General features: G+C 51.1%; 2 protein-coding genes across 2 annotated transcripts in view; one reads left to right on the forward strand and one right to left on the reverse strand.

Annotated features, from left to right (window-relative positions):
• The window catches only part of mars1 (methionyl-tRNA synthetase 1), a 14,644-nt gene extending 9,108 nt beyond the window's left edge, over window positions 1-5,536 (reverse strand). Inside the window, 8 exon segments of the mRNA XM_084705927.1 lie at window positions 530-646; window positions 1,267-1,376; window positions 1,517-1,737; window positions 2,272-2,347; window positions 2,562-2,693; window positions 3,104-3,182; window positions 3,614-3,704; window positions 5,280-5,536. Of these exon segments, the coding sequence (XP_084562053.1) occupies window positions 530-646; window positions 1,267-1,376; window positions 1,517-1,737; window positions 2,272-2,347; window positions 2,562-2,693; window positions 3,104-3,182; window positions 3,614-3,704; window positions 5,280-5,382 (929 nt within the window). The 5' untranslated portion in view covers window positions 5,383-5,536.
• Window positions 5,537-13,408: 7,872 nt separating this feature from the next.
• Window positions 13,409-27,500, forward strand: part of arhgap9 (Rho GTPase activating protein 9) — a 19,193-nt gene continuing 5,101 nt past the window's right edge. Inside the window, exons 1-16 of the mRNA XM_084705399.1 lie at window positions 13,409-13,871; window positions 14,130-14,494; window positions 17,140-17,397; window positions 17,549-17,650; window positions 20,549-20,611; window positions 21,692-21,856; window positions 22,676-22,765; window positions 23,256-23,317; window positions 23,953-24,040; window positions 24,184-24,279; window positions 24,671-24,769; window positions 24,996-25,110; window positions 25,340-25,459; window positions 25,749-25,847; window positions 26,556-26,633; window positions 27,122-27,175. Coding sequence (XP_084561525.1) covers window positions 13,442-13,871; window positions 14,130-14,494; window positions 17,140-17,397; window positions 17,549-17,650; window positions 20,549-20,611; window positions 21,692-21,856; window positions 22,676-22,765; window positions 23,256-23,317; window positions 23,953-24,040; window positions 24,184-24,279; window positions 24,671-24,769; window positions 24,996-25,110; window positions 25,340-25,459; window positions 25,749-25,847; window positions 26,556-26,633; window positions 27,122-27,175 — 2,284 coding nt within the window. The 5' untranslated portion in view covers window positions 13,409-13,441. The remainder of the gene's footprint in view (window positions 13,872-14,129; window positions 14,495-17,139; window positions 17,398-17,548; window positions 17,651-20,548; window positions 20,612-21,691; window positions 21,857-22,675; window positions 22,766-23,255; window positions 23,318-23,952; window positions 24,041-24,183; window positions 24,280-24,670; window positions 24,770-24,995; window positions 25,111-25,339; window positions 25,460-25,748; window positions 25,848-26,555; window positions 26,634-27,121; window positions 27,176-27,500) is intronic.

Raw genomic sequence — 27,500 nt, forward strand, 5'->3', positions numbered from 1 at the left:
AGTGGGGAGGAGAGGAGAGAGGAGTGGGGAGGAGAGGAGAGAGGTGTGGGGAGGAGAGGAGAGAGGAGTGGAGAGGAGAGGAGAGAGGAGTGGGGAGGAGAGGAGAGAGGAGTGGGGAGGAGAGGAGAGAGGAGTGGGGAGGAGAGGAGAGAGGTGTGGGGAGGAGAGGAGAGAGGAGTGGAGAGGAGAGGAGAGAGGAGTGGAGAGGAGAGGAGAGAGGAGTGGGGAGGAGAGGAGAGAGGTGTGGGGAGGAGAGGAGAGAGGAGTGGGGAGGAGAAAGGAGTGGGGAGGAGAGGAGAGAGGAGTGGGAAGGAGAGGAGAGAGGAGTGGGGAGGAGAGGAGAGAGGTGTGGGGAGGAGAGGAGAGAGGAGTGGGGAGGAGAGGAGAGAGGAGTGGGGAGGAGAGAGGAGAGAGGAGTGGGGAGGAGAGGAGAGAGGAGTGGGGAGGAGAGGAGAGAGGAGTGGGGAGGAGAGGAGAGAGGAGTGGGGAGGAGAGGAGAGAGGTGTGGGGAGGAGAGGAGGAGCAGTACCTGGCGAACACGTCAGCACTGAGGACACAGCCTATGATGTTTCCCAGGTGAGGAACGTTGTTGACGTACGGCAAGGCACTAGTCAGCAGGACATTCCTCTTCCCCTCCTGAGGCAGACTGGGACACACACACACACACCGTGTCAGGCAAGCTAGCAAGGGCTAGGGTTAGCAAGTGTGTGTAATGTAGAATATCTTATTTCCACAGATGTTCTAATCCAAAGAAAGGGTGCTGTCTGGGTGAGGGGGCAGGGCCTACACAGGGTGCTGTCTGGGTGGGGCAGGGCCTACATAGGGTGCTGTCTGGGTGAGGGGGCAGGGCCTACATAGGGTGCTGTCTGGGTGGGGCAGGGCCTACATAGGGTGCTGTCTGGGTGAGGGGGCAGGGCCTACACAGGGTGCTGTCTGGGTGGGGCAGGGCCTACATAGGGTGCTGTCTGGGTGAGGGGGCAGGGCCTACATAGGGTGCTGTCTGGGTGAGGGGGCAGGGCCTACACAGGGTGCTGTCTGGGGTGGGGCAGGGCCTACATAGGGTGCTGTCTGGGTGAGGGGGCAGGGCCTACATAGGGTGCTGTCTGGGTGAGGGGGCAGGGCCTACATAAGGTGCTGTCTGGGTGAGGGGGCAGGGCCTACATAGGGTGCTGTCTGGGTGAGGGGGCAGGGCCTACATAGGGTGCTGTCTGGGTGAGGGGGCAGGGCCTACATAGGGTGCTGTCTGGGTGAGGGGGCAGGGCCTACATAGGGTGCTGTCTGGGTGAGGGGGCAGGGGAGCCCTCCAAGCCTCTGCTCCAGGTCTGGGCTGCTGTTTGCAGCTCCTCCTCAGAGATCACACGCTGACCCTCCTCCTCCTGGGGAGAGGAACACACACACACACACACACCAGTCAGTAAAGACACACAACACACACTAATCAGTAACACGACACACACACCAGTCAGTCAACACACCAGTGGAGTCTTACTTCTGGGTCAAGTCAAGACAGTCTCACCTCTGGCGGGCTGTTGCAAGGCTGCCTGTCTCTGTGCTGGCTCTGTGGGGCTGGCTGGCTCTGTGTGGCTGGCTGGCTCTGTGGGGCTGGCTGTCTCTGCAGGTATCCCTTCAGGGCCTCCAGCCCTCGTCCCTGCAGGATCTTGCGTGCAGCAGCCTTGCATGCCTGCAGCGCCCCAACGCGCTCCAACCAGCCCTGCACGCTCTTTAGCCCCTGCAACGCTGTGGACCCCAGCACACGTCAACACTATGTTCTCAGAGCATCCCCCCCGGGGCCCTGACCCCACCTTCACCCCACCCGGGGTCCTGACCCCACCGTCACCCCACCTGGGGTCCTGACCCCATCTTCAGCCCACCTGGGTCATGACCCCACCTTTACCCCACCGACACTTTCAATGCAAGAGTCTGCCACGTGAATAAGATGCTCTTACAAACACGGGGTCATTAGCTAGATAGGGTATGAGGTATCCTTAGTTTGGAAAGTATTTTATAGTATTACTTTACGCTGATATTCAGAAACAATCTCTGCGGCGCTATGCTGCCAGCACTGTAGTCTGCATGGGTGTTTGTGTTTACTTTGACTGCATCAATACAGTTATTAGAACACAGGTCAATACACGTGCAAGAGATGGAGAGAGAGAGATGGAGAGAGAGAGAGAGACGAAGAGAGAGATGGAGAGGGACAGAGAGGCAGTGAATGGAGACAGAAAGAAAGAGAGAGAGACAATAGCATTAAATGAGGGTTGGGTGAGTCACCTTGCGCCAGGCTGGGTTCAGACAGGACAGGGTAGAGAGCAGCCCAGAGGACAATGTCAGCTACGGAAACAGCCTCCTGCAACACAGTACAGCTATCATTACAGTACAGCCATCATTACAGTACAGCTATCATTACAGTACAGTCTGAACTCTCTCTTACACACACAGTACAGTTATCAATACCGCCCAGCCTGAACTCTCTTACACACACACACACACACCGACAGAGTTGCTCTCAATCCAACCCAGTCTTAACTCACACACACGTGTGTGTGTCTATGTGGACGTACGGATGTTAGGAACGGGGCAGTCCTCTTGCTCAGGCTCTGGTTCAGGAAGTGGAGAGGAGCCTGGAGGGTGCTGGAGGCCTCTGCTGCCTTTCCCTGCAGCACCACCTGGCGGAGGGCAAGCTGTAGTGCAGGCTGCAGACACAGGGTAACGCCTGGTTATCCTTGTTACAGTTCAAAATTACTTTTCCTTCAACACACGTCGTGCCGGTGCAGATAGAAAGTACAGAAGGCAAGTACTCATCCCCTGAGCTATATCCATCCCTGAACGTGTCAGTATGTATCTAAATACTAGATAGACTTAGACTATTACACTGTACTAAATGCTAGATACAATATGCTACTTGCTAGATCATACATGCCAAGTGTTCCATGATGTTTGCTTCATGATACATGCTAGGTCGGTCCTACTAGACTTGAAGATATATTTTTGGTGGCATAAGAGAAGAGAGAGAGGGGATGACATGCATTGGATGCAGGGCCTGGGTTGGATTCTAACTATTCTGCATTAGCCCGGCAAGCCCCCGAGGTACCAGATGTCGTACCTGGAGCTCAGTGGCCTCCCATTCCAACCACTGGTTACTGAGCCCACTGGCCTCCTGACCTCTCAGCTCAAACAGGTACCTGGGGGGTCACACATGAGGACATTAGCCACAGCACCCTCCTCACACACACACACACCTCACACACACACACTCCTCACACACACACACACACACACCTCACACACACACACTCCTCACACACACACACACCTCACACACACACACACCTCACACACACACACACTCCTCACACACACACACACACCCACACACCTCACACACACACTGCTATGTTTCCTCCTATACTGTTTCCCCACAATCCCCACCTACAGCCCCATAATGACAACAGAATTAAAAATATATATATAATACTGTAATGGAGAATCTACGAGGAGGAAAGAAAGAAAGACAGAGAGAGAGGAGATACTAGGAGACTGTCCTGTGAAGGGGTAGGTAGATAGAAAGCTTGGTAGATAGGTGGGTGGGTGGGTAGGGTAGGTAGGTACTGACTGGCAGATGGTGTTTGGGCTGAAGAGGAGGGTTCCGCTGGGCAGTGCCAGGGCCGGCAGGGTAGGACGACTCAGGAAGGGAACCACTCTCTCTGCACAGGAAACGCATCACACGTCAGGGACACACAGGAAACGCATCACACACGTGTCCTCATGGACTCACAATCACACACACTGCATTTATACGTCGAAGGTTTTGGACCAAAAAATTAATCTGGATTTACTTCCGCTTAATATATAATGACAAATTCACCAATATTAATCAGAATCAAGACCAGGATTGATGAGTTAAGCCATTGTAACCCAAATTAATTTCAGTTACACTTTGATGACGTGGGCACATCTGTCTGCATGGCAACCACTAAGGAGTATGGAGCAGAGCTCAGAGTTGCTTCAGTCTTCCTAATCTGAAGATGATCACTGGGAAATCTGATGAAAGGAAGATTTGTAATCCATACCATAATGATGAAAAAGGAGATGACTCACGAGACTGGGAGCCATGGTATGGCGGGAGCTGTGTGCGTGTCCTATCTTTGGGTGTTAAAACAGTTGACACACTGTTGTATTGTATTTGCGTGTGTGTGTGTGTGTGTGTGTGCGCATGTCTATATTTATGTGCACATTTGTATGTGGGAGGGTATTTGTTATTCGTGTGCACTGTGTTTGAGTGCACGTGTGCGTGTATTTCCACATGCTCACATCCCTGCGTCATGCGTGTCCCATGCATTGTTCCCACGTGCCTGACAGTGCCCTGTCCGTCTGTGCGCTGAGCGTCACGAGGATCTCACAGACAGAAAGTTCATCTCTGCTCGAGACAATCAGTTCCACCATGAAACCGCTGGCTGCGTCTAAGGTATTATCATCCTCTAAACAAGTGACATGACCCTCCAGCACACAGCCATTCACCCGCCTCGGTAGCTTGTGTTAGATGACCAGAATACTCCCGTATTGTGAGTGCTTGGCAGTGCAATGTCACTAATGAGTGGAGTTCTGGTCTGGGATAAACAGCGTTTTACATAGTAGCGTAGCTTTAGTGGCTAGCTGGATTCGTCCACGGTGCAATATGTTTCAAAAGCACAAGTTAACGCTAAAATGCTGGATTATCTTTGAGGTGTCACTGACTGAACGAGGTTGCCTTACTAACCTACAGCTGTCATTCTCTGGGTTTAACCCTGAGGAAGAACACCTGTAAAGAAATGTACCCACATAACCGTCAATGTTAGTTGTACCATTTGTGTGTCGCTGATTTAGCTACACATGTTATCTATAGATGGTTAGCTTTCTGAAAGACACGAAAACCAAAGACACAAGTGACACACTAACCTAAAATACTTTTAGACCGCTAGCTTATCTTTTTTAAACCTAGTATTGGATGTGTGAAAGCAGAGTTCTACACCCTGAGCCGCATAGCTAGAACTAGCACTAATATTTCAGCCACAACTTGTGACTGGAAAGCATGGATTGTAGCTAGCTGGAACAGCTGTTGTTGTCAGTAATCTCTTGAAAGAAAATAACTTGCTATATGGCTAGCAAGCTAGGTCTACTACGGGAAAATGATCGTTAACAGGCAGTCTTGGCATGACTAATATAGAGATACAGATCTTGAAAGATTTTGGGAACATTAGCTAGCAAGTTAGCTAGATAGCATTGCATCCAAGTCTGCTTACCTTCGTGGCTAACATGCTGAACGTTACATTGTACTCCAGTAAGTTCTAACACTGCTAACACCTTGACACAATGTGGGTTACCGTCGCTTACGAACAGGTTCATCTAGCCGCTCGTACGGAATTAAACTGGTACTGTGTTACGGAGAGATGACACGTGGTTGAGATGTAAAAATTAGAAGTATGATTGACAACATGTAACTTTGCCGGTGACGGTTTGATCGCTCCACGCAATGCTTTCACTGTGGCTGAGGCAACCACGGTACAATTGAAAATGGCGCCTGTTGTAGTTTTTCAAAGGGCACTAGCTCCTGTTCCACAATAAAATCCGCCAGTGTGATGGACTACATCCCCCATCGGTGTTGCAGTTTTCTAAAACAACCCGGCGTTGTGCTTCCTGCCCTAAAATGATTGGTTTGTGTAAAACCATATGTAAACCAATCAATGTTCCGTATGTGGTTTTTATTATTTTCTTAACGAGTCCTTTCTCAGAACAAGTTAAGTTGATTTCTACTTGAATGCATGCAACTGTATGGAACCGCACTTTAGGATAGGCGCACTTTTTTCAGTTGGCATGTAGCCTGTGAAGTAGGGTCCCTAACGCAAGCGTGGATAAAACGGAGAAGCGCATCTCGCAGCGTTTTTCCGATCCGAGGACCTTAACCGTCGAGGGCATCAATTCTCTTGCGTGAAAATAGCTTACATGGCTTTCACCGATCCGCGGTCCTGAAGGTGAGATTACAGCAATTTAAATAATGTTTGTCATACGGAGTAGGCCTAGATGTTTTCCCCGTCCAAACTAAAACTTATAAAATATGCATTTGTTCAAAGTTGTAACCTAATCATCAGTGTACGACAGGACGGAGTAGATTTGTGCACATAGCCTACATATTGAGAGGGAAAATTCACACCAGTAATATTATATTAATACGTTATTGGAATACTTTGACAAAAAATATACACCCTGCCAGTGTGCAACTCTTGATGTCGCGTGCGGAGCAGCAGGTGTTGGCGCGTGCCAACCGCAAAATGGGACTTGAGATGTTTTCTGGGACGGTTCGTAATGTTGTTCAGTTTTAATTGACAGTTGTCGACACCGTAGACACGTCCTAAACGCCATCTATTTAGATAACAGCCAACTAAATGCATTAAGTAGCCAAGTTATGTTATTGGCCCATACCATTATATAATTGTCATCAAGCAATCATTTGTGACAGTTTAATGTAATTCAATCGCCAATTCGTTTTTGTGTCAAGGTATACTAGAGTGGTTGGCTCATGACGACTCTTTGCTCTAAACGTGAAAACGGGAGGCATTACTGTAATCCAGGACAGGCGACGAAGACGGAACATTATATTTTTTATTTCAAAGTCAAACGGTAACAACTTAACACGATTTACAATCAGTTGGTTTTGGGTGAGTAGGCCCCACTCCTCTGCACCCTTTAGCCGCAGTGGTTTAGTGGTCGATTTCGTCACCAACACCTTAGTCCTCACTTCCATCACTTTTGTCGAGTTTCGTTAACCAAAGTAGCATTCATTTCCGGTTAGAACAATGAGAACTTGTCTGTGACTCGATCTGTGCGGGTTGTTCAACTGCTGAGAGCGTGCTCAGAGTTTGAGGCACTTTAAAACCGTTTATAGCCGAAACCGTTTAGTCCCTGTATTTTAATATCAGTCAAATGTAGGCTTCCTCTCTCAAATAAAGTTTCTCTGATGGGCGGTGGAAAAATATGGGTCTGATGGTACATAGCAATCCTTACTTGATAAGGCTAGATGACTCAACGACCTCTTTCTTTCAGTGGAACATTTACATGTTTTACTCACGCATACTTTGACTAAGCTACGTTTACTCTGCATATAATGGACTGTTGGAACTGCCAGGGTTGGAGTCTCAGGATCAATTTGAGGCATTTCAATACTCCTGTTTCATAACCTTCCAAAACAAAGCTGGCATTTTCCCCGGTGGCCCGCATGAGCTCATGGCCGCCTGAGCCTTGAAAGATTAGAAACTGTCTGCCTTGTGTATAAAATCAGTGGTAGGTCATTAGACTGCATGTCAAGAGGTCACAGGTTCAAATCCCCAATGTGTACATTGCTTTGGATGGAAGTATCCTCTAAACGAACATGGTGATTATTATTATTATTATTATTATGATGACAATAACAGTAGAAGGTTCTATCCCGGTCGTTCACTCCTGGGTCAGCGGGGCGGTCATGAGGAGAGAGGCGTATGCGGTCTAAGTCCGCTGGAGTTTAGAGAGGATTACACTATTTTATATTATATTTAGATATTGGTCCATGTAGGGCATAATGCTTTCAATGGTTATGTACGTGATTGTGAAAGTTTGTGTACGTGCTCAAGTCTGTGTGTGATATGTGATGTGTGTGTGTTGTCAATGGTGGGAGTGTCTGAAGCAGAGACCCTCTGACAGGAGAGGGAGCAGGACAGGCAGCAGTGGGATCATGAATGAGTGACTCCTCTGATCTGCTCTCTGCTCTCTGCCCTGGCTCAGACTAGCACCCCTCTGATCTGCTCTCTGCTCTCTGCCCTGGCTCAGACTAGCACCCCTCTGATCTGCTCTCTGCTCTCTGCCCTGGCTCAGACCAGCACTCCCCCCCCCCTCCTCTCTGACCCCCCCCCCCCCCACCTCCTGCTGTACTATGACAGATGGTTAAACATCAGGCAACTGATGTGAAATTCTCACAGTCGTGTTTTAGGTGCTGAGAAGCACTCTAAACTGTCCCTGGACAGCATTAAATCTCTCTTTCTCTGTTTCTCATTGTTTCTGTCGGTCTGTCTGTCTGTCTGTCTGCCTGTATCTCTCTTTCTCTGTCTCTCTCTGCCTGTCTGTTTGTCTCTCCTTTAATGCCAGTATCTTTGTTTATCCTACTGTTGTCTCCTTCTCTCTGTGTTACTGTCTCCGGTTGAGGTGTGTGTGTTTCTGCCTCGGCCGTGCCTGTGGAGGTTTTGATGCACTTCCCCCATCAGCACCCTCCCAGCCCCCAGCAGCACCCTCCCAGCCCCCAGCAGCACGCTCCCAGCCCCCAGCAGCACCCTCCCAGCCCCCATCAGCACCCTCCCAGCCCCCATCAGCACCCTCCCAGCCCCCAGCAGCACCCTCCCAGCCCCCAGCAGCACCCTCCCAGCCCCCAGCAGCACCCTCCCAGCCCCCAGCAGCACCCTCCCAGCCCCCAGCAGCACCCTCCCAGCCCCCAGCAGCACCCTCCCAGGCTGCAGGGAGTTGGAAGTGGGCCTGTCCTGATCGCTAGTGACAGCACATTCTCACCCTGCTAGATCAATGATCCCCCTGCTCTTCACCACCAACATCAATGAGCTGCAGGCTCGCCTCTGGCCCGGCCTCACTGCAGCCTCACCCTGGCTTCACCCCAGCCTCAGATCAGCCTCTCCCTAGCCTCTGGCCCGGCCTCTCCCATAACTCTAGATCAGTCTGAACCCAGCCTCACTCCAACCTCACCCCAGCCTCAACTCTCAACCAGGCCTTTCTCTACGTCTAACCAGGACCAGTCTCAACACTTCTCTCTTCTCATATCCTCCTTCTCTCACTTTACAGAACTACTCAGAAATGAACAGTGTTTCAGTCCTAGACACAGGGTTAGGGCTAAACCAGGGCTACACATTCCAAAGGGAGGCGTAGAGGGAGGGTGAGGGAAGGAGGTGGAGAAAGAGGGAGCTACTCTAATACTAGCTCTGTAGTTCCAGCTGATCTGAACATGGATCAATGACTGGATCAATGAGACATGCTGAGCCAGGCTGCGACTGGCACGCTAACTGGTGTAGGAGGCGGCGGGGGAGGGGAGTGGGGGGAGGAAGGTAGGTTGTTAGGGGGTGGTGTGGGAAGAGGTGGATAAGGTAAGGGGGTAGGAGGGTGGTGGAGTAGGAGGGTAGCAGGGATGGATGGAAGGATAGAGGATTAAGGGAGGGAGGGTTTGAAGAATGGATGCAGGGAGAGATGGTGGGATGGATGGAGTAATGGATGAGGGAAGGAGGGGTGGAGGGTCGGTGAGGGTTCAGTCAGTTGATCCAGGATCAGTCAAGTGGGATTAAGAATGAGATTGCGTGTGTGTGTGTGTGTGTGGTCAGGCGTGTACAGCATTGATGCGTTGGTGAGATCTCTACTCCTCTCCCCTATCCTCCTCTGTCTCCTTCTCCTCCTCTCCCTCCCCTCACCCCCTCTCCACTCCTCTCCCTCTTCTCGCCCCTCTCCTCCTCTCCCTCCCCTCCCCTCACCCCTCTCCACTCCTCTCCCTCTTCTCGCCCCTCTCCTCCTCTCCCTCCCCTCACCCCTCTCCTCCTCTTCCTCCCCTCACCCCTCTCCTCCTCTCCCTCCCCTCACCCCTTTCCTCCTCCCCCTCTTCTCGCCCCTCTCCTCCTCTCCTCTCCCTCCCCTCACCCCTCTCCTCCTCTCCCTCCCCTCACCCCTCTCCTCCTCTCCCTCCCCTCACCCCTCTCCTCCTCTCCCTCCCCTCACCCCTCTCCACTCCTCTCCCTCTTCTCGCCCCTCTCCTCCTCTCCCTCCCCTCACCCCTCTCCTCCTCTCCCTCCCCTCACCCCTCTCCTCCTCTCCCTCCCCTCACCCCTCTCCTCCTCTCCCTCCCCTCACCCCTCTCCTCCTCTCCCTCCCCTCGCCCCTCCTCTCCCTCCCTGGTCTCTAGGTGTCTTATCCTAATGACAGACAGGGTTTAGACTGGACAGATGGACTGCTTGAGGAGGGTCCCTGACTGAGGGCCTAACCCTGCCTCCCCCCTCCTCACCCCTGACTCCACCTGCCTCACCCCTAACTCACCCGGACTCCCCTCCACCTCAACTCTAACTCACCCCTGACTTACCCTGACCCCTGGGGTGGCAGGGAGAGAGGGAGAGGGAGAGGGAGAGAGAGAGAGAGAGCCCAAAAGAGAGACAGATAGCAAAAGCGACAGAGACAAAAAACTAGACAGACTCAGCAGACGGAGAGAGCACCAGCTAGATACTCCTCTTCTCTTTCTCCCTTTATGGCAGGCATGCAGTCCGCTTGACTGCAGATTCTCAGATGCACGACTAAAAAGATAAAAGATAAAATGCCTCCTTAGCTCAGGGTTACAATCTCTCTCTCTCTCACTCTCTCGCTCTCTCGCTCTCCCTATCTCTATCTCCTTCTCTCCCTCCTAGTGTGTGCGTTGTGTGTGTTTGTCCTGCCACCATATGGCTCTCTCTTTCTGTTTGGGTCGTTGGGGCAACAGAGCCAGAGTCCCACAGTACTGATGGAGCCGCCCCCCCCCCCCCCCCCCCCCTGCCCAGGGCAGTGTGCTCCTGCCAGTCCGCCTGTCCTAGTTAGCCATCTCTCCTCCGTCGGCCTGCTGTCCTCTCACAGACTAGCTGTCATGGCCGCCCACACTCAGATACTGGGCTTTTAATCCCGGGAAATGTGAGGGAAGCATGTTTTTCCGTATGCAGAGACATGGACAGGGTGAATGTGAATTCATCTGACTTCGAATGAGAGGGGCACGAGTCAGAGATCCTGATGCTGTTAGTGTTCAGTTTTTTACTGAAACGTTGAAGATAACTTCCCCAACAGTCACGTTATACATCTTATTCCTTTACCAGACACTTTCATCCAAACACATCCAACATACAAATTACTGTGCATGAAGACGGAAAGATAAAAAATCGAGAGATTAGAAGTGCATAGTTTACTGACTGGATTAAATCCGAAGAGCCGTTGTTTATTTTACAGGAAAGGTTTAACAAAAAAAGGTTTCAAACTAAATTAGCTTCTTTCTCCAGGAGGTAAAGTCTCAAAAGGCTCTTTTGCTCCCCGACCTAATCGGCTTTGGACACACACACACACACACACACACACTACAAACCCCTCTGCCGTGGTGCTGCCCCCTCGGTGGTAGACCCCCCAGAGAGATGGCTCTCGGGGCAGCTGGCTCCAGACAGCCGTGTGTCTGTTTCCATGATGGGACCCGAGGAGGGATGCTGACAGTGGCACGGCCCCGTGGCTGTCCAGGGTCCTGAGTCTGCTCCAAGGACACACACACACACACACACACACACAGACACAGACACACACACACACAGACACGTGTTTACACGCATACAGACACGCGTACACACAAACATATATACACGCAGGCATACAAACACACACACACACACACGTACAGACATGACACGTACACACACACCAGAATCTGTATCTCTCCATCTAACAAGGCATATTTGTACAGTACAGCATAGTTGCAGAAACAGCATGTTATTGAAGGCGGTTGGAGATTGGAGACACGTAGACTTGTTGACTTGAGTTCAGGATGACTGTGGTTGCAGCGCTTCACCACTTCATTTGGTCAGCTGATGTAGTCTGAACACATACTTTCTCGAGCTTACCTCTCTCTCTCTCTCTCTCTCTCTCTCTCTCTCTCTCTCTCTCTCTCTCTCTCTCTCTCTCTCTCTCTCTCTCTCTCTCTCTCTCTCTCTCTCTCTCTCTCTCTCTCTCTCTCTCTCTCTCTCTCTCTCTCTCTCTCTCTCTCTCTCTCTCTCTCTCTCTCCAATTCAATTCAATTCAATTCAATTCAATTGGCTTTATTGGCATTAAGAAACAAATGTTCATATTGCCAAAGCAACGCTGGAACCACAGAACACAATATTAAAACACAAAACAATATTCATATCGTTACTATTGATGTCAGTATACTATTGATGTTACCGGATAATACAATATCAATCAAACATGACAAATTCAATTGAATTGAAAGATTAAAGGAAACTTTACCATAACCTTAAGTACCTTATTATATATACATATATACACATACACGTCAGTCACACACACGGTATATGTTGTGCTTGTGCTTTGTGTGTGTGCATTGTGTGTCCAGGTCACTCACTGTCTCTCAGGTTGTGGCATACTGATACATACTGGGCAGCAAGGTATGCTCTGTCTCCTTCTCCTAGGAGTATTTTTACCTTTGAGAGGTGACCAAGACCTTTGAAATCTGAGGTTACAGAGTGGAATTTGTTCCAGTAACCATTTCTTACATCACTGAATGTTTCACATTGTAGGAGGAAGTGCACCTCTGTCTCAACCTCACCTGTCGAACAGTGACCACATATATTCTGTTTTCTTTTGGTTGCCATGATTTTTGGTGACGTCCTGTTTCAATTGCCAATTAACCTCTCTCTCTCTCTCTTTCTCTCTCTCTCTCTCTCTGTCCTGGTTCTCTCTACAAGGTTTAAAAGTTCCCCTCCCCCCACCCCCTCCCCCCCACCTCCTCCTGTCTTCCCTCCCACTTCAATTCAACCTCACCCTGCCCTCCCGTCCAGTCCAGAGTTAATGTCTTATCCAGGGAACATTAGAGGGGTGAACCCTCTGTAGTAATTACCTGGTGTTTAGTTCTCTGATTTCTGGGGTGGGAGTGTGTGTGTTTGGAAGTGTGTGTGTGGGAGAAAGGGTGACCTGCTGTATCCCTCATCCCACTCTGGGATTTTAAATCAGATGATGTGACAATCCTCTGCTGTGCTCTTCTGTCTTTGAGATCCTTTCACAGTCTGTGGATTTCAAACACTACAAACTATTTTGAGTTTTTATGTCAAAGTTTGTTCAGACCCCGGCGAGATTTGCATTTAGTTTCCTGTCTGTAGGATGGATTGTAACAAGTGAACACTATTTCATTCATCATTAATCCGATTAGTGATCAGATTAGATTACAAAATCTGTTTATTCAACGTTTATCCGTGTTCCACTGAGTGTGGTCTAGATAGGGGTAAATTAGCTCAGTTATAACACAATAAGACTGTTTGATGTTAGTCTGCATGGTTAGCTAGCTGTGTTTGCATGGTGTGTGTGTGAGAGGAGGTGGTGTGTGTATCTGCCCTGCCCAAGTCTCCCTATGCCCATGCGAAGCCTTCTGTTCTCTGTCTATTTCAGAGCATGGACCTGGCTTGGCTCCCATCACCAGTGCCCAGCACCAGAGCCCCCGGTACGACCAGCACCAGAGCCCCCGGTACGACCAGCACCAGAGCCCCCGGTACGACCAGCACCAGAGCCCCCGGTACGACCAGCACCAGAGCCCCCGGTACGACCAGCACCAGAGTCCCCGGTACGACCAGCGTCACCCGCCCCCCCGGCCTCGCCGCCCTCCCCGGCGTCCTCTGACAGGGGCATGCTGTCCAGCAGCTGGCGTCGCCCCCTCACCTCCTCCTCCTCCTCCCCCTCCTCCTCCCCTTCCTCCTCCTCCTCCTCGGCCGCCATGCCGGCGCTAGCCAGCAGGGGGAGCAGTGTGTGTGGGGTGCCGCGGGGCACCGTGGTGCTGGAGGCCCAGTACGACTACCAGTACCGTGGGGGCGACGGTCGGCAGGTGTGCATCCGGGAGGGGGAGCGCTTCATCCTGCTCCGGAAGACCAACGGGGACTGGTGGCAGGTGAAGAGGATCGGGGCGGCCAGCAAGACCAAGCCGCTGTACGTGCCAGCCACGTACGTGGTGGAGGTGCCCATCGCCCCCCTGCGGGCCCCGCAGCACCGCGCCAGTACCCCCACCCCTGGTCCTGAGGGGGCCTCGCGGGCCTCACTCGCTCCTCACGACCAATACACAGGTGAGGCCTGTGGGGGGACAGGCAGAGACAAACAGGGAGACATGGAAAGAGAAAAATAAAAAGATGTGATACGAGAGAGGAGAGAGAGAGGAGAGGGGGAGGGAGGGAGGGAGGGAGGGGGGGGGGGGGGGGGGGGAAAAAGGAGAGGAAGAGGAGAAATTAGAGAAAGGGGAAAAAGAGAAGGAAATTGAGAGGAGATGGAGGGAAATAATGAGAGATAAAGAGTCTGATTTGCTGTATCTCTCCCCGTCTCCACAGCGACCAGAACCTTCTGCCGCTCCATGGAGAACCTCAACTCCCACAATGCCTGGCGGGGGGCGGAGCCAGGTAGCAGCGAAGGCCAGGGGCCCTCCCTGCCCCTCTCAGGATCCCTCTGCCCTGCCTCCTCCTTCTCCTCCTCTCACCTACTGGTGCCCAGAGGGGGGCCCGGCGGGGGCCCTGGGTGGGGAGCCTCCATACCTCGTAGCAGGAGCTCCACCAGCCTACCCCAGAACCCCTACGAGGAGCAGGAAGGGGGCCAGGGGGGCATGACCATCAGCAGGGCCCCCCATCTCAGGGCCCCGCAGAAGTACTACAGCCAGTGGGACACGGCAGAGCTGCCTTGCAGGCACAGCTATCTGCAGGTACACACACACACTCATGGGTATACATAAACACACACACACAAGCTGGATTTACTGCCACATCCAGGTCATAAGCTTCTCTTTCCCTGGAAACGCACACACACACACACTAATGTACACACAAGTACTCCTTCTCTCACACACACACACCCACACACACACACACAAATGTACACACAAGTACTCCTTCTCACACACACACACACACACACTAATGTACACACAAGTACTCCTTCTCACACACACACACACACACACAGTAATGTACACACAAGTACTCCTTCTCACACACACACACACACACACTAATGTACACACAAGTACTCCTTCTCACACACACACACACACACACACACACACACTAATGTACACACAAGTACTCCTTCTCACCCACACACACACACTAATGTACACACAAGTACTCCTTCTCACACTCACACACACACACACACACACACTGATGTACACACTTACCTTCCCCCAGCTGTAGCAGTCTGGTCACATGGGGATAACTGACAGTGTTCATGTGAGCTGAGAGGGTTCAGAGACACTGCAGCTGTGTTGTGTCTGGGTTAGCTCCTCAATCAACACATTTATTTACATTTACATGTATTCATTAAGCAGACTTTTTTATCCAAAGCGACTTCCATGAGAGAGCTTTTCAAAAAGTGCATAGGTCAATGATCATAAACAGCGAGATAGCCCCAAACATTGTGGGTAGCCGAAACATGAAGCATAGCTACATTATAAAAAAGTAAATAAGTAGCATTGGGTAGAACCAGAAGAGCATGTAGATAAACAGATTACAGTTAAACAACATGATCCTCTAAAGAGCTGGAGTGGCGGGTACAAGTAGTTAAATCAGTTACAACTAACCAACAAGAGCAACAAGTCTCTCAATAAGAGTCATTGTTTTCCTGAAGGAAACTAACATCAGGTCCAGCAAATCATTCCTGAGCACCGTTGTATTCCCGGAACAAGTGTGACTTTAGCCTTTTCTTGAGGGTGGGAAGACAGTCAGTGTCTCTGATGAAGGTGGGGAGGTGATTCCCCCATTGGGGGGCCAGACAGGAGAACAGCTTGGGTTGGGAGCGGCCACTCTTGAGTGGTGGGACCACCAGACAGTTGTCAGATGAAGACTGTAGGTGGTGGGTGGGGGTGTAAGGCTGGAGGAGAAACTTGATGTAGTCCCGTTCACCGCTCGGAAGGTCGGTACCAGGGCCGTGATGGGAAGCCAGTGGAGGGAGATGAAGAGCGGGGTGGGGTTAGGGTTAGGGTTATGGAGCATCTGGGTAGGTTGGAGACCAGGCGGGCTGCTGTGTTCTGAATCCTCTGCAGAGGGCGGGTTGCACATGCTGAGAGACCGGCGAGAAGCGAGTTGCAGTAGTCCAACTTGGAGAGGACCAGTGCTTGGACTAGCAGCTGGGTGGAATGCTCAGACAGGAATCTCCTGATCTTCCAGATGTTGTAGAGGGTGAATCTACATGAGTAACATGCACAGAGGACTTTCAGTATGTAGCAAAGGAGGGGATGTGGTCTCGACAGCAAAGTTCAGGTCTGACTGCCTTTTCGGGCAGCAGAGACCACACACGCCTCTCTCTCTCTCTCTCTCTCTCTGTCTCTCTCTGTCTCTCTCTGTCTCTCTCTGTCTCTCTGTCTCTCTGTTTCTCTGTCTCTCTGTCTCTGTTTCCTGTAAAGGTGAGAGCAGGATGTGGGTGTGCGTCTGTTTCCACTGCTAGCTCAGTCTGTCAACTCTCTGAGGCAACACAGGCTGTTCCCTGACCCCTTAATGTGACCTAGTAGAGACAGAGAGGGACAGAGAGGGACAGAGAGGGACAGAGAGGGACAGAGAGGGACAGAGAGGGACAGAGAGGGACAGAGAGGGACAGAGAGGGACAGAGAGGGACAGAGAGAGAGGACAACCCTTTGAACACTTCAAATTACATCTTGTTGCCTAATTGCTTTTTTCTGATTCTAGTTTCAGTCCTGTGCTGCAATGCCTCAGAGTTCCATGTGATACAGTGTTCGTACAATATACTGGCCTGTTAATGTGATGCCGTTGCCGCCGTCAACAGCGTTCAGGGAAAGTGGTGTGTGTTGCGTTGAAGACGATAGTGTAGTTGTTGTCAGTGTCTACAACCAGCTAGCAATATTGAGGGCTTCTATCGACGGTGGAAAACCGCCAGTTGGCTATCATTAGCTAACTACCTACAACAGAGTCCGTTGTCATTATCAGAATTGAGCGTGTTACATAAGTGGATGAGTCCAGGCTGGCACCAGGGTTTACTACACACAATAAATATAGACACAGACGTATATGTGTATATATATATGTGTGTATTTATCTCTCTCCCTCTCTCTCTCCCCTATAATTACAGTATATATACATACATACATACATATATATACCCCAGCCAACAGATGTGCTGGTCCTGACTGCTGGGGAGGGTTGAAGATGGTTGTTCTGATCCTGACTGCTGAATGTAAATGACTGTGTTTCTATAAGCTGTTGTTTAATCTCCTCTGTGGTAGCTGGGTTCATAACCCCTTTATCTCTCCGACCTCACATTACAGTACACCATTCCTCATCATCTGTCCTTCATATCCTAACACCCACCCATCTCTCCCTCCCGTCCTGCACCCAGGTACCAGGCCAGGACTACATTACCCAGAAGTCCTTGCTGGAGTGTAGTCTGTCCAGCGAGCTGGAGAGGAGGCAGGGCTGCCAGCCCCCCGGCCCCCAGCCCCCCAGCCCTCCGCCCGGCCAGCCCCCCCTCCAGACTCTGGGCCTTTGGGAGCAGTACTCAGACTCTGCATCAGGCCGCTGCTTCTACATCAACAGCATCACCCAGGAGAGGTCCTGGAAACCCCCCCGCAGGGCTCGCCAGGACCCCCCTACCTGGGTACCTGTCTGTCTGTTTCCCTGTCTGTTTGCCTGTCTGTCTGTCTGCCTGTCTGTCTGCCTGTCGCTGTCTGTCTCGCTGTAGCTGTCAGTTTGTACTCTAAGGTGATCGGCACCAGTGTTAGAGTTAACTCTGGTTGTGTCACTTCCAGGCTGGCCCCTTCCAGAACCAGGCCCAGACCCAGACCCTCCCCAGGGCCTCCCACCACCTGTCTCTACCCCTCCCCGGCCCAGGGCACGGCACCCTGCTCCGGGTACAGCCTGCACACACACGCATACACACACACACTGTGGGCCGTGGCAGAACAGGGGTTAACGGTTGTTTATGAACACACACTAAAGGCCCACCAAACCACAAACAGGTCAATGGGAGGGTGAGGGGGGGAGAGAGACAGAAACTACTACTAATCTACTATATTGTATTTACTGTCATGTTTTTTTGTCAGAAAACTGGCTGCAAATTATTGTTGTTCCATGCAGAACCAGACCGTTGGCAGTCACAGGAAATGAATTAGTTTTCATTCTGAGTTTGTATCCGTTTAACTGGTTCATAGTGTGGTACTTTTTTCGAACACACACACACACACACATACACACAACTTCTCACTCTTCAGCTCTGCTCAGCACACACACACACACACACACACATCTTGCCCGTGCTGCTGGCAGACAGCCAGAGGACCTACTCTGCCTCATGTAGCGGATTAGAGGCACGGCCAGCGAAGCCAAATTAAAAAGGGGATTACATCCTTCTAGCTGCCAGGCCCTTTATTTATTTATTTCCCTGAAATAGTGTGTGTGTGTAATGGTGGGGGTGTGTATGTGTAATGGTGGGGGTGTGGTGGTGTGTGTGTGTAACTGTGTGTGTAATGGTGTGTGTAACTGTGGTTGTAACAGTGTGTGTAATGGTGTATGTGTGTGTAACAGTGTGCGTGTGTGTAACCAACGCTGTGTGTGTGTGTGTAACAATGTGTGTAATGGTGTGTGTGTTGGAGCAGTAATCCTACCACGCCTTGCAGGCTAATCCTCAGGGGGGCTGGGGAGCCCTGGCCACACCCACCAACATGGAGACCATGACACACACACACCACACAAGGGTTCTTGAGGGATCTGTAAGGGTTCTTGAAGCATATTGGAACACTTGTGATACACGACTCCCTCGATCTGACCTGAGGATTGGACCCTTGCAGACATGAGGAGATCAGAAGTGAATTTCCCTCGGTGGTGCTGAGGTCAGGGGTCAAGGGAGATCATTGTGGTTGCTTCAGAGACCAGACAGAATGAGGAAGTTCTTCAGCTCAGCTTCCTAGTTGAGCTGTGTGAATGACGGTAGCTGGTAGCAGCTCACTTCCCTGTAGAGAAGAGGAAGCAGAAAGGGAGAGAAGAGAGGGACAGAGAGAGACGAGGAAAGGGAGAGAAGAGAGGGCAAAGTAGTTTCAGATGAGAAGGACTGAGCCACAACCCTCCGACCCGTCAGGATAAACCAGAACTGTAGCTGCTGGCTCCAGCTCAGTTGGTCCTTTGGTCCCGACAGATACACTCTCCAGCAGCTGTCTTGTGAGTTCTGTTGGGTTCTGTCTGCTGTGTGGTTTTGTCAAGTAGTGCTGTGTGTTTCTGTGTGCTGTGTTCCATGTTGTTCCGGTGGTTCTGTGTGGTTTTGTGTTCTGTGTGGTTCTGTGTTCCGTGTGGTTCTGGTTGGAGTCACATGTTGTCAGAGTGTGCAGAGTGTTGATGTTGTCATTCTCAGAGGTTAGATGAGGTGAGTGAGTGAGTGAGGTGAGTGAATGAGTGAGGTGAGTGAATGCAGATTTCTCTTTGGAGGATCCTGTCCGGCTGTGATAGAGAAGCCAGAGGGAGAAAGTGCTCAACTTAGACCAAGAGACCAGCCTGTCACAGGAAACAGTTTTAACCGTAAACTATTTGAATCTTTGAAAACAAAGCAAAACAATGTGTACATGTCTTCAAGTGTGTACGTGTCTTCAAGTGTGTGTGTGTGTGTGTGTGTGTGCCTGTGTGTGTGTGTGTGCCTGTGTGCGTGTATGGGTGTCATGCAACCATGACTCACAAGAACTGAGTCGGTTCATCCTGTTTCTGCATTCAGAGGATTTCTCAAACTGTGAAACGCTGTGTTACCTGCTAATGCCTGGCCCGCACTCGACTGGGTCTGAGAGGGCTACCTCTTATACTGGCTGTCTATGACTGTCTGTGGTCAATACTGTGTTAGATGGCTGTCTATGACTGTCTGTGGTCAATACTGTGCTAGATGGCTGTCCATGACTGTCTGTGGTCCATACTGTGCTAGATGGCTGTCTATGACTGTCTGTGGTCAATACTGTGGTAGATGGCTGTCTATGACTGTCTGTGGTCCATACTGTGTTAGATGGCTGTCCATGACTGTCTGTGGTCCATACTGTGTTAGATGGCTGTCCATGACTGTCTGTGGTCAATACTGTGCTAGATGGCTGTCTATGACTGTCTGTGGTCCATACTGTGTTAGATGGCTGTCTATGACTGTCTGTGGTCCATACTGTGCTAGATGGCTGTCCATGACTGTCTGTGGTCCATACTGTGCTAGATGGCTGTCCATGACTGTCTGTGGTCCATACTGTGTTAGATGGCATATTGTTTTTACACTCTATTTCAGTCCAGTCCAAACACTTCTGCTTTCAGTACTGAGTTCATGACCTTACCTCCTTGTTTAGCAGAATAACAATAATGCTTTGATACTGAGTGAGGAGAAGAAGAAGTTATTCATCTGGAATGTCTCACAGAAAAGGCGGTCTTTTGGGACCAGGTTGTGTTCAGTCGTGTCAATAATGTGTTCTCTCTCTCTCTCTCTCTCTCTCTCTCTCTCTCTCTCTCTCTCTCTCTCTCTCTCTCTCTCTCTCTCTCTCTCTCTCTCTCTCTCTCTCTCTCTCTCTCTCTCTCTCTCTCTCTCTCTCTCTCTCTCTCTCTCTCTCTCTCTCTCTCTCTCTCTCTCTCTCTCTCTCTCTCTCTCTCTCTCTCTCTCTCTCTCTCTCTCTCTCTCTCTCTCTCTCTCTCTCTCTCTCTCTCTCTCTCTCTCTCTCTCTCTCTCTCTCTCTCTCTCTCTCTCTCTCTCTCTCTCTCTGTGATGTGTGCTCTCTCTGTGTGTGTGTGTGTCCTGTATGCAGCTGTCTCCAGACTTCCTCCACCCAGGTCAGAGGAACCCAGAGAGTGGTTGGCAGTCCAGACAGGTGAGGGTCTTTCACCTGTGAGTCCCCCACACCAGGGGGATGGGACGGGGTAGGAAACAAAGGGCTGTGGCCGTCCAGGTTCTACAGTCCAGCAGGGTGTGTGTGAGGGAGGCGTCAGGGTGAGGCTGTGTTGGAAGGTGTAAACCGTGAAACCACAGGTGCAGGTGATTACCCAGGCAACTTTCTGGGCCCTCCAATCACGTCGCTGCAAATGAAGCACTGTGACAGAGAGACAGAACAGCGCAGAGCTGGGAGGACGTCATGTGCCTGTAATCTCTGGGTTACCGTGGAGACCTTTATCGAGTTAACTGGAAAAAGGGAAATGCTATTAAATGTTTTTTTTGTGCATGCAAACATGCTTGGGAGTTAGCGTGTGTGGGGGCAACATGGTTGAGTGTGTGTGTGTGCATCTCCCCATGATGCGCTGCTGTGCCTCTCAGCCTTCAGAGAGAACTGGAGCAGAACAAGACTAGTGGCGCATCCTCGTCTCCTCTCGTCTCTCCAGCTCGTCTCCTCTCCTCTCCAGCTCGTCTCGTCTCCTCTCTCCAGCTCGTCTCCTCTCCTCTCTCCAGCTCGTCTCCTCTCCTCTCTCCAGCTCGTCTCCTCTCCTCTCTCCAGCTCGTCTCCTCTCCTCTCTCCAGCTCGTCTCCTCTCCTCTCTCCAGCTCGTCTCCTCTCCTCTCTCCAGCTCGTCTCCTCTCCTCTCTCCAGCTCGTCTCCTCTCCTCTCTCCAGCTCGTCTCCTCTCCTCTCTCCAGCTCGTCTCCTCTCCTCTCTCCAGCTCCTCTCCTCTTGGAGGGATAGAGGAATGACAGGGATGGGGGGATGAAATCCCTTTAGTATCTCTGGAAGAGGTTATGAGCCTAGAATGTAATGTGGATCAGTGTGGGTTCACCTTGATGAAACTCTATTTATCTCACCCAGCATGCCACCTGGGCGGGTCTGACACATTGCTATGCGGCATCTGGATTGTTCACTGAATGAGCCGTGTACCTGATGTGGGATGGTGTGGTGTAATATGCAGCCAATCAGTGCATGACGTCTCCCTCTCTGTGCCCACCCGTGACCCCTGACCCTTGAAGAGCATGCAGCGTGCAGTTTCTTCCGACACTCTTAACACTGTCGTCCACGGCAACACTGTCGCCCATGACAATGGTGATGTCCAGCGACGTCACTCCGCCCTCCTGCATGGAGAAAATACACTCAGCCACTCCCTGTCCATGATCCTGCCTGAATCCCACAGCCAGGTACACACACACACACACACACACCATGACCCTGCCTGAATCCCACAGCCAGGTACACACACACACACACCATGACCCTGCCTGAATCCCACAGCCAGGTACACACACACACACACACACACCATGACCCTGCCTGAATCCCACAGCCAGGTACACACACACACACACCATGACCCTGCCTGAATCCCACAGCCAGGTACACACACACACACACCATGACCCTGCCTGAATCCCACAGCCAGGTACACACACACACACACACCATGACCCTGCCTGAATCCCACAGCCAGGTACACACACACACACACCATGACCCTGCCTGAATCCCACAGCCAGGTACACACACACACACACCATGACCCTGCCTGAGTCCCAGAGCCAGGTACACACACACACACACCATGACCCTGCCTGAGTCCCACAGCCAGGTACACACACACACACACACCATGACCCTGCCTGAATCCCAGAGCCAGGTACACACACACACACACACACGAAGACACACACACACACATTCAGGCAGATGACCCTGCCTGAATCCCACAGCCAGGTACACACACACACACACACCATGACCCTGCCTGAATCCCACAGCCAGGTACACACACACACACACACCATGACCCTGCCTGAGTCCCAGAGCCAGGTACACACACACACACACCATGACCCTGCCTGAATCCCACAGCCAGGTACACACACACACACACACCATGACCCTGCCTGAGTCCCAGAGCCAGGTACACACACACACACACACACACACACACCCCTCCCCTTCTCACCTCCTGTCTTGGTGCTTCCCTGTCTCTGCAGGGCAGGGATTTCTCCTACAACGGGACCCACATCATAGTGGAGCCCCCATCTCCAGTCAGCTCCCCCGACAGCCCTGACGGAACCACGCCGGTGAGACACCCTCACTCTCACCCTCCACAAGCTAGACATTTGCTTCAAAAATTATCTGAGACTTGGCGTGCCCATGCTGGCCTTAGGCCGTGTTCACACTTGACTTAGTTTTTCCGAAAAAAAGTGCTGCCTTCAGTGCCTTTTTACATGCAACCCTATGGGAAAGGGAAAAAGGCAGACGTCTTTTGAAAAAGCGGCCGCCTTTTGAAAACTACTAAAAAAACGCAGCACCCGACGCCTTTTTGAGTTCAATTTTCTCAACTTTTTAGAAAAGTAATGGGTGACGTCAAGCGTCTTGATTCCCGTTCAGGTTACAGACTTCTCGTCAGAAAGGCGCTTGACGTCACCCAGTGCTTTTCTGAAAAGGCAAAAGGCACTCAAAGGGCGCTGAAGGCAGCGCTTTATAAAAAATAAAAAATAAAGTCAAGTGTGAACACGGCCTTAGTAACCTAGGAACCCTAGTGAACTTTGACCTCCGTGATGTCGTCAGGAGCTGGAGAAGGCGGGGCTTCTGAACAAGACCAAGATTGCAGAGGGAGGCAGGAAACTCAGGTAGGGATGTTTACGTCTAGACCTATAGAGATGTTTACGGCTAGACCTACAGAGATCTTTACGGCTAGGCCTATAGAGAGATGTTTACGGCTAGACCTATAGAGAGATGTTTACGGCTAGACCTATAGAGAGATGTTTATGGCTAGACCTACAGAGATGTTTACGGCTAGACCTATAGAGAGATGTTTACGGCTAGACCTATAGAAAGATGTTTACGGCTAGACCTATAGAGAGATGTTTACGGCTAGACCTATAGAGATGTTTACGGCTAGACCTATAGAGATGTTTACGGCTAGACCTATAGAGAGATGTTTACGGCTAGACCTACAGAGAGATGTTTACGGCTAGACCTATAGAGATGTTTGCGGCTAGACCTATAGAGATGTTTGCGGCTAGACCTACAGAGAGATGTTTACGGCTAGACCTACAGAGAGATGTTTACGGCTAGACCTATAGAGATGTTTGCGGCTAGACCTACAGAGAGATGTTACGGCTAGACCTATAGAGAGATGTTTACGGCTAGACCTATAGAGATGTTTACGGCTAGACCTACAGAGAGATGTTTACGGCTAGACCTACAGAGAGATGTTTACGGCTAGACCTACAGCCTGCAGCCTCTGTGTTCTGTGTGGCAGGAAGAACTGGAGCCAGGCCTGGGTGGTTCTGGTGGGGAACAGCCTGGTGTTCTTCAAGGATCCCAAGGCTCAGACCCCCTCAAGCTGGGTAGGACGATGTGTGTGTGTGTGTGTGTGTGTGTGTGCGTGTGTGTGCGTGTAGTGTGTGAATGGTTGGAGTGTTACCTCTAGATTTTATGTGTGTATGGTTAGAGGGCAGCCTCAATACGTTGTGTGTGTGTGTATCCATAGAGACCAGGAAACAGCCGTCCAGAGAGCAGTGTGGACCTGCGAGGAGCTCAGTTGCACTGGGCCAACGACCTGTCCAGCAAGAAGGGAGTCTTCAGGGTACAACACACACAGACACCACCTGTCTGCAAGCACTAGGCTAAGCTAAGATGGGCCAGACAAGTGCTAGGCTAGGCTTGGCTAGGCTAAGCTAAAATATGTCAGACAAGTGCTAGGCTTGGCTAAGCTAAGATAGGTCAGACAAGCGCTAGGCTAAGCAAAGTTAGGTCAGGCTAGGTTAAGCTTGGCTAAGTTAAGATATGTCAGACAAGTGCTAGGCTAGGCTAAGCTTGGCTAAGCAAGGTAGGTCAGACAAGCGCTAGGCTAAGCTAAGGGAGGTCAGACAAGCGCTAGGCTAAGCTAAGGGAGGTCAGACAAGCGCTAGGCTAAGCTTAGGGAAGTCAGACAAGCGCTAGGCTAAGTGTTAACCTCACTGTGTTGTGCTTTTCAGCTGAGGACGGTGACGGGTAATGAGTTCCTGCTCCAGTCCGACACTCTGTCTCTGATCAGCGAGTGGTACACAACCATCCAGGGTGTCATACAACGACTGGTGGGTCTTACACCCTGTGTGTGTGGGTGTGTGTGTGTATTCCTGTGTGTGTGTGTGGGTGTGTGTGTCTCTTTGTCCTTTTGTCAATCAGAATCAGAATTGTGTTTATTCATCTGTCTGCCTTGCCTGTCTGTATGTCTATTAACATCTGGTAAATGAACAAAATGTAATTGTGTGTGCGTCTGTCTGTCTGTGCATCTGTCCGTGTGTGTGTGTGTGTGTGCAGGACCATGAGAACCCTCTGGACAACGTGCTGCTGTACTCCCTGAGGAGGGCTGGCAGCGTGGAGATGCTGGACCACAGTGGAGACGAGGACGACAGCAGGGGGGTCAAGTCTTCACGTATGTCTCTCTGTCACTCTCTCCCACACTCTCTCTATCTCTCTCTGTCACTCTCTCTCTCTGACACTCTTTCTCACTCCATCTCTCATCTCTTTCATTCATTTATTACTTCCATACATCTTTTTTCTACATTTCCTCCTCCTCCCCCCTCTCCTCTCCCTCCTCTCCTCCCCTCTCCTTCCTCTCCTCTCCCTCCCTCCCCCTTCCTCTCCTCTCCCTCCCCCTGCAGTCCCTCGCTCCATCTCCAGCCTGGAGAACACAGAGAAGAAGAGGGTGAAGAGCAGGCTGAAGAAGCTCATCATGAAGAGGCCTCCTCTCCAGGCCCTGCAGGAGAAGGGCCTCATCAAGGGTGAGGCGTGCACACACACATACACACACACACTGTGCATGCACATACACTCACTACACACACACACACACTACATACATGCACGCAAGCAAGCAAGTGTTAGAAATAGCACTTAAACTTTTGAGGACCCACATTTTTTTCCTTTTGTTTACTATTCTTAAAGGACCTTCTGGTCCTGATAAGACAGCTAAATATGACATTATGAATCAACACCAACTTTGTGACAGTTGAAACTATACTTGTTTTTTGAATGTTTGTTCATTGTGTGTGTGTGTGTGCGTGTGTGCAGACCAGGTGTTTGGCTGTAGTCTGGAGATCCTGTGTGAGAGAGAGAAGAGCTCAGTGCCTCGCTTCGTCCGGCTCTGCACCCAGGCTGTGGAGAAGAGAGGTAACACACACACACTTATAGACACACAAACACGTGTAAATACATTTACATTTAGTCCTTTAGCAGATGCTCTTATCCAGAGCGACTTACAGTAAGTACAGGGACATTCCCCCCGAGGCAAGTAGGGTGAAGTGCCTTGCCCAAGGACACAACGTCAGTTGGCAAAAATTTAAGATATTCATAGCTGAGCCAGATACAGTCATGAGACATATTTATAATTCTTGTTGTTCAGAAGACAACCGAGAATTCTACGACAACTTCCTTCTTCCTGTTCCACTGCTCTTTCCAGCCTCAGTACCACTCACCACAGCTAGTCCGTAACATTCATTCATCAGACTCGTTTATCGAAAACGACATTCGACTGTGCAGATATAAAGTACATAAGAAACATCAAGAATCAGAAGTGTGTACTTGTGCAGTATTTTGGCATTCAGGCACAGAGCATAGCAGCCACATCTCATCTACTCGACACTCTGTGGAGATTATAACATCTCTCCAGAGCAGCCGTAACCAGTCAAGTACAGAATCAGTACAATGCAGCAGCGTATCATGATTGAAACGTCAGACTATGTTGCGGGTCTGTAGACCTCATACCTACCACAGAGGAGAAAAGACCATCATCACATGGGGTTTTGTACTAACATAGTGTGTTTCTAAGTGTGTGTGGTTGTGTTTCTAATTCTGTGAGTGTGTGTGTGTGTGTTGCAGGTCTGGAGACAGACGGGATCTACAGAGTGAGTGGCAACCTGGCGGTGATCCAGAAACTACGTTTCCTGGTGAACCATGGTGAGGAAGGGGAGGGAGGGAGAGAGGGTGGGAGAGGGAGGGGAAGGGGGGGAAGGGAGGGAGAGAGGGGAGGGGGGGGAGGGGAGGGAGGGAGAGAGGGTGGGAAAGGGAGGGGAGGGAGGGAGGGTGGGGAGGGGAGGGAGGCAGGGGGGGAGGGAGGGGAGGGGAGGGGGGAGGCAGGGGAGGGGAGGGGGGAGGCAGGGGGGGAGGGAGGGAGGCAGGGGGGGAGGGAGGGGAGGGGAGGGGGGAGGCAGGGGGGGAGGGAGGGAGGGAGGGAGGGAGGGAGGGAGGGAGGAGAGGGGGAGGGGGAGGGAGGGAGGGAGGGAGGGAGGGAGGGAGGGAGGGAGGGAGGGAGGGAGGGAGGGAGGGAGGGAGGGAGGGAGGGAGGGAGGGAGGGAGGGAGGGAGGGAGGGAGGGAGGGAGGGGAGTGTGTCTATGCAGAGCAGCATGTCTGAGGCCAGCCTTGTTAACCGTGTTGGTTCTTACAGAGAGAGCTGTGACCACTGATGGACGATACATGTTCCCTGCTGAGTTGGTACAAGGTATACCTAGAACCAGGCCAGAACCACACCCAGACCTAGAACAGAACCAGACCTAGAACCAAACAGGACCCAGACTGACCCAGACCTAGAGCCAGACATTCAACCTGCCTGCCTGCCTTTTTGTACCCCCTGACACATACACAGCTAATGCAGCACACACACACACACACACACACACACACACACACACACAGCCAACATCACATCACACACACAATCACACACGCTTGCAGGGCTGCCAACTTTTCAAACCCCTTGGAGTGAGATTTGGTGGGGCAAACCAAAATTAGTACAAAGTTTGCGCGTCTATGTCGCTTCACTCCAT

This window comes from Hypomesus nipponensis, chromosome 9 (assembly GCF_054491055.1).
Source record: "Hypomesus nipponensis isolate SF chromosome 9, ASM5449105v1, whole genome shotgun sequence".
NCBI classification, from domain to species: domain Eukaryota; kingdom Metazoa; phylum Chordata; class Actinopteri; order Osmeriformes; family Osmeridae; genus Hypomesus; species Hypomesus nipponensis.